General features: G+C 53.4%; 1 protein-coding gene across 1 annotated transcript; it reads left to right on the top strand.

Moving 5' to 3' along the window:
• Positions 1-1471: 1471 nt before the first annotated feature.
• DNAL4 (dynein axonemal light chain 4) lies at positions 1472-5980 on the top strand. Its single transcript, XM_061988953.1, has 4 exons — positions 1472-1509; positions 2668-2874; positions 3559-3642; positions 4752-5980. The coding sequence occupies exons 2-4, from the start codon at positions 2803-2805 to the stop codon at positions 4914-4916; spliced, it is 321 nt and encodes a 106-aa protein (XP_061844937.1). The 5' UTR covers positions 1472-1509; positions 2668-2802; the 3' UTR covers positions 4917-5980.
• Positions 5981-6326: the final 346 nt, after the last annotated feature.

Here is a 6326-nt window from a genome sequence, read left to right as displayed (position 1 = left end):
AAAAGCTCAAACCCAAATGAAACCTCATGATCTCCCAGCTTTTATCTGTCTCTTGACAATTTTAGCGCTGTGCCTGCGAGAGGCCGGTGAAGGAATGGGCACAGGAGGCAGAAGCTGTCGGGGACAGGAGGCAGTGCTTCATTCCTGTCACCGGCGGCAGCGAAGGCAAAGGGAAAGATGAATGAGCACTGCAGTGTTGTCTTCCCCAGCCCGAGGAGCCCGGCTCTGCTGCCTCCACCGCTGCTTTGTCAGGCAAACGACAACCAGGAGCGCTGAGGCGACATTATGCCAGCAAAAGAGGCAACGAGATGCCCTCCCCACCGCTACAGGGCATTCTGGTGAGGGAAGATGTTATCTTCATGAGCAGACAGCACTCCACTTGTTCCTCCCCTACTCTTTTCCTTCTCAGACAGCTAGAAAGCAATTCTTCTCTCAGCAGACAGCCAGCAACGCTGACAAATGGACGCCAGCCAGGCTGCACTGAAGATCTGGCCCACAAGCCACCCTGTAAGGCGCGGATGGGCCCTGATGGAAACCCAAGCATCGTACCCAGCAGCACACAAATAGTCTTTCCCCTCAGTACTATCCTGCAGTTTGCTGCATCTCCACCTGTATCAATTTCAGACAAACACAACCCCGGACCCCCAGGACTGTTTGTGGCTTAGAAGCCATCAGCATTTGGCTAGTGGGATGCAAAGACTACACTGGATTCCCGGAGAGCTGAGAGTCAAGGAAAAAAACCTAGAAGCAAAAGGCCAAAACATAAAGGCCATGGAGGGTGGGAGGCCGGTGATGAGCTCAGTGGGGATGAATGTTAGTGCTGCAGGAGCTGCTTCTAAACTCATGGCCCATCTTCCCCCTCGCAGGGTCATCTTCTCCTTCCTCCCAGTTGCATCAACACGCAAACATAAGCGGCTGCCCCTCCTACACCATGAAAACCCATTGAAAACCCACCCTGAGTTGCCCCAGACCACTCCAGCACAGAATCACAGAACCATACAGGTTGGGACCGACCACCAAGCCCGGCCATTAGCTCTCCACCACCGAGCCGCGTCGCTCAGCGCCACACGGACACGGCAGGGACGGCGACTCCCCCGTGTCCTTGGGTAGCCGCTTCTAATGCTCCACAGCCCCGTTCGGGGAAGACATCGTCCCCCAGACCTCCCAGGGCCAGGAGCCTCCTGGCAGCCCAGCCCCGGCTGCTCCTCGCTGCCTGGACGCAGCTCCCGACCCTCACCATGCCGAGGCTACATGATGAGACACCCCCCCCCCCCCCCAAGGGCATGGGTGCGCGGCCGCGTGCGACACATGACAGGCACCTCGCGGCCACCCCACTGCCGCCCAAAGACCCCGCGCATCACCCGACAAGCCAGGCCACCAATCAGAGGCGCCCGGCCGCGCGGTCACATCCAATGGGACGGCGAGGCGGGTGGGACTTCTCGCGCCGGTTGCTATGACAAGCGCGGCTCTTCCTTAGCAACCGGCGCTGAGGCGGCGGTGGCGGCGCAGGTGAGGCCGCGGGAGTGAGCCCGCTCGTCCCCTTCCCCGGGCCGCTCGTTCAGCCCTTCCTTCTCTCCGTTCTCTCCCCGCCCTGCGGTATGAGGGGGCTGCTCGGGGTGTACGGCCCGCTCGGATCGTGTCTGGCCGCACCCCACCCCCTGCCGGCCCTTCCCCCCGGCCGGTGCACGGTGGCTCCGTTCCCGGCGCGGCCGCTCTCCGCCCGCCGGCGGGGCTGCGGTGCACCTCTCGGTGCCAGCGGCTGGTGGGCTGCTCCCAGGCCGCCTCCCTGCCCCATCTATTCGCCGCCGCAGCCGCGGTGTGCGGCCTGCCTGGGTGTGCGGCCCCTGGCACGTCTGTTCTGGCCTAGCGATCTTGTGGTGGGGAAGGCCCACGGCCCCTCGGGTAGGAGCCGGTAGTTTGGCAGAGTTAGTGCTTTAGCCAGCAGCGCTCCGTGTTTGGTCTGTGTGGTGTCGCCTGGGACTGTGTGTGTTTTGTTTACCTTTCAATATGGGATCGCTTTTCCTTCCTCTGGGTGGGAGAACCAGAGGGAGGGCTGCAGTGAAACTCTCTGAAACTGCCAGTCAGACAGTCAAACTTCCTGCCTCTGCGTTGCCCGAGAAGAGGCTGGTTGGTAATTAGACCCGGAGGCACGGTCCAATGTTTTTCCATATGGTCCTCCTCAGCTGCCAAATGCTTGGGGACATGAGGACCGAGTGCACAAAGCAGACCAAGATGTTCCTGTTGAACGTTTCCATCCAGCTTTGTATGTTAATCCTGTCCTTAAAATGCTCCTGCCCTTTGCTCGAAGCCCTCGTGGATAATAGTGTCCTGGGAGAATCCTTTTGGAGTTAATCAATAGCCATAGCGACTGGTGGATCATTCCCCCCTCTTTTGCTGGAAAGTGTACCCTGGGTTGGCTCTTCCCTCAAGCTCAATTGATGCTTCTGGGAAAGTGCTGTTCTGTTGAAGCCTCATTTATGGCAAATGCACTGGGTTTTATTGGCACTAATGCTCTGGAAGGTGTCTCAAGTCACATGTGAGTGCAGCACTGAGAAACAACAAGTAACTGAAATGCAAGCGGCAACATTCTCGTAATGGTTTTATTGGCCTTCCATTTGAATTCAGATCTTTCCTTTTCTTTCCTGTGTTTTGTTTTTGTTCAAGCAGTGTCCTCTGGGCTGAGAAGCCTCCCCTCCTGCTGAAGCTGCTCTGCCTGTGTTCCTCTCGGCCGCCTGTGCCGCAGCTCCTTGCCGAGCCCTGAGCAGCCCCTCCGCCCCTTCCCGGGGTCACTGTGGAAGGACCATGGCAGACACCGGGGAGGGGAAAAAGGAGGAGGCAGATTATAAAAGACTTCACAGCTTCCCACTGATTAGGGTAAGAAGAGGGATGGATTATGTATTTACCAGTGTTGGAGAGACGAAATTCTACCTTCATTCTTACCAACTTTCCAAGCCAGCATTTCTCCCATGGAGTTACTGCGAGAGTGTGCGTACTGACAGCCCTGTGGAAGGATCCCAGTCATTGCTGCTGCTTTCTCCCTGCCCTTGACCTCTGTCAAGGAAATTTGTTAGCGTTGTTGTTCTTCCCACTCCTCTCCAATGACCCAGGGGAGTCTGGGGCAAAGCAATGTAACAAACTGAACGTGCTGCCTTGGGAACCCTCTCTGTGTTCTGGATGCAATTTTGCTTTTCTTCCTAAAAGAGCTAGGAGTAAAAACATCTTGCCAGCCAGCCAGATAGCAGAAGAGGAAGAAAAGGCTATGTTCATCTAGAGTGCTTTGTAATACTTGCAGCAATAATTAAGGGTTAAGTCTGGAGCAGCATTAATGTGCTTTCCCTTCATCTTATAACAGAATTGTTACTGGTATGATGTTGCTGGTGCTGTCCCCTACCTTGCAGCAGGCACTAACAGTCCCAGGGACTAGCTGCCCTTTGCCCATGCCCAGCACACTACGGCCCCACTGTAGCCTGGGCAAAGTAAAGGCTGCTCACTGTTCATTGTCCTGTGTCCAGCTTTTCCTTTTCTGCTTAGTTCCTGCCGCTTCTTTTCTCTTTCCAGCACACGGACATGCCGGAGGAGATGCGTGTGGAGACCATGGAGCTGTGTGTCACGGCATGTGAGAAATACGCCACCAACAATGAGGTACTAGCCATAGCCCCAGATGACCAGCCTTCAGCTGCTGCAGCTCAGGGAACCTGCAGGGACAGGGCAGAGTGGAGTCAAATCCTGTTACTCTTTCTGCACTGAGTAAGGGTAGGAGATGGCAAAGAGCTTGGATAGATCTCAGATTCATTTGCTTTGTCAGCAAGATCCAAAGTGCAGGAAAGCAGAGACTAGCAACAATGCTGCCTCCTAAGCCTTACCTCATTCCTGATCTTGCCTTTGCCTGTGACATGTGTCTGCTCTGTTCATAACGTGTCCTGTGCCCTCAGGGCTTGGGTCAGAACTGTATGGAGACCCTTTGTATGTAGATAGACCCTTTGTTTTGGGGATGAGTACATGAAAGTCTTTGAAGCTGTAGGTACAGTCTGTTAAGTCTTCCCTCAGCTTTCAGCCTCCTGAGTGAAATTACTGAGACTGTATAAACGGGGATGGTGCAGAAGTGGAGTAGCCCTTAACGCTGAGAACCAATGACAAAAGAAAACACCTTGTTCCATGGGCAGGGCACAGGCTGCTCGTTGCCAGAGCAGTTTTGTGTTGCAGCAAGGGAAAGCTGCAGTGGCAGTTATTTTTTTTTTTTCTGTCCCATCTTGCCTGAGACACTAAAATCTTCCTCTGTCACTTTTTTTTTTAGCTCAAGCACGATGTGGTCTGGGAGAAGTGAGCCTTTCAAAGTCAGCCTACTTTCAGTGTTTTGGTAATTAGCTAAAGGGGGAAAAAAACCCCACAAGGACTTTTGTAAAAATAGCCACAGCTTAGTGACCTGAATCTCCTCTCACTGCACCCAGCATAACTTTAGATCAGCCATCTAAACCAGAACTCTTGCCTCATCCTGCGTGGATAAGAGAAGGGATTGGTTGGCAGATGAAGCTCTTAAATTGCTCTTGTCGGAGGCGGCTGAAAGCAGGGACCTGTCTCACCCTTGGGTGTAGCTCTGGGGAGCTCCCAGATCCTGCAGTGCAGCTGCTGTACCTGTTGCCTATGGCTGGAGTAGGCTATTAAAGGGAGAAGAAGGCTTAGGAGAGTGTTTGCATAAAAACCTCACTGCTTGCTCTGTCTCACCCTATACTCTCCTCCGTCCCATTCTCCAGAGCGCTGCCAAGATGATCAAAGAGATGATGGACAAGAAATTTGGGTCGTCCTGGCACGTGGTGATTGGGGAAGGCTTTGGCTTTGAGATCACTCACGAGGTGAAGAATCTACTGTACATGTTCTTTGGTGGCAGCCTGGCTGTGTGTGTCTGGAAGTGCTCCTGACATCTGGCCGGGTCCCTGGCTCGCTGCAGACGAGGGATTTCTTCCTTCTCTTAACAGGTTTTGTACAATCTGGAGGTGGGGCTTTATTTTTAATAGTTGAACATCAAGACTTTTTTTTTTCTTCTTGTTTTTTTTCATACTGACTTTACAGTCCTGTGGGATACATGTAGTTGGTGTGTATAAACGTGCTAAGCTCTCCTGTCCTTGCTTGGGGGATTTCTCAGCTGCCTGTGGCTCTTTCCTTGGTGCTTGAGCTGAAGCAGGAGGGAGGTGGGGAATAGGTAGTGTCATGACACTCCACAGGATGAGGAGGGGGAAAGAAATGAAAGAGGAAAGGTGCTGTCTAGCCCCATAAAAGGTGCTATCTAGCCCCATGGGGTTGGGTTTTTTTTTCTTTTTCTACATTGTTTCCTCTGCCTTCACTGGTGCCACGTGCTGTGGCTCTGACCAGCACCTGCTTCTCCTCTCTCTGAATGCCACAAATACCTTTTTCCCCCCCACTCTAAGATGTCCATAGGGAACTGGCAGTGCCAAGGGTCTCCCTTCGGGCCGCCTGTGGAGGTGTTAGCTGCAGGGAAGCAGGCTCAGCCTTCCCTTCCCCGCTGTTTTTGGGAGGGTACAGCAGCTGAGCTGCCTGGGCGTAGGAGGTTGCCATGCAAACTGCCCCCTCCTTTCTCACCCGCTGCGCGCAGTGATGGCAGGAAAACACGGGCGGCTGACGACGCCTGGGGAGTGGGTGACAACTCTTCGTGAGGCTCAAATACCTCCCTGTCAGTTCTTGGGGGTGTAGCAAGTGCTGTGTACTTTCAGCATCTTGTTTGGAGGCTGGTAGAGGAAGGAGGCTCAGTGTGAGATATCACTTGGTCATCAGGAACCTAACTTCTTTTTGGACTTGCATGGGGGTAGGGAGGGTGTTTGGTTGTGGTTTTTTTTAGCCTGGTTCATTTTATTTTTTTAAAGCTGTCAACGTTGGAGGATGGAATGAACATAAAACTGTGTTACGTATATGGCTTATTTATATAAACCCTGGGGAACTGTGTTTTTACAATAAAAATTTAGTAAGATGTCCTTTTCTCTCTCTCTCTCTCTCTCTGTGTGTGTGTGTGTTCTAAAATGAAAACCACAAAGTGGAGGGTGAGAAGGAAAACTAGTTCAGGAAACATGGAAATGAGCAAGCCACAGTGTAGCTCGGGCAGGGAGGACACTGAGGAGTCTCCATCCCACATGTTTCCTGGGTGACCTGTACATACCAGAGACGTGCTCTCATCCCTCCTCTTTGGTTCCTTGCAGCAGTGCGAGCCGTGATGCAGAGGAAGGTTGCCAGGCCCACAGTGCTGCCGGCCAAAGTCCTCAGCCCGTGCAGCTACCTAAGCAGCAGCAGCAAAGGAGTGTGCTGCCGTCCCCCACTCA

Source organism: Colius striatus, chromosome 1 (genome assembly GCF_028858725.1).
Source record: "Colius striatus isolate bColStr4 chromosome 1, bColStr4.1.hap1, whole genome shotgun sequence".
In the NCBI taxonomy this organism is placed as follows: Eukaryota; Metazoa; Chordata; class Aves; order Coliiformes; family Coliidae; genus Colius; species Colius striatus.
Note: the sequence above shows the minus strand (reverse complement) of the source record. Positions and strands in the feature narration are given on the sequence as shown.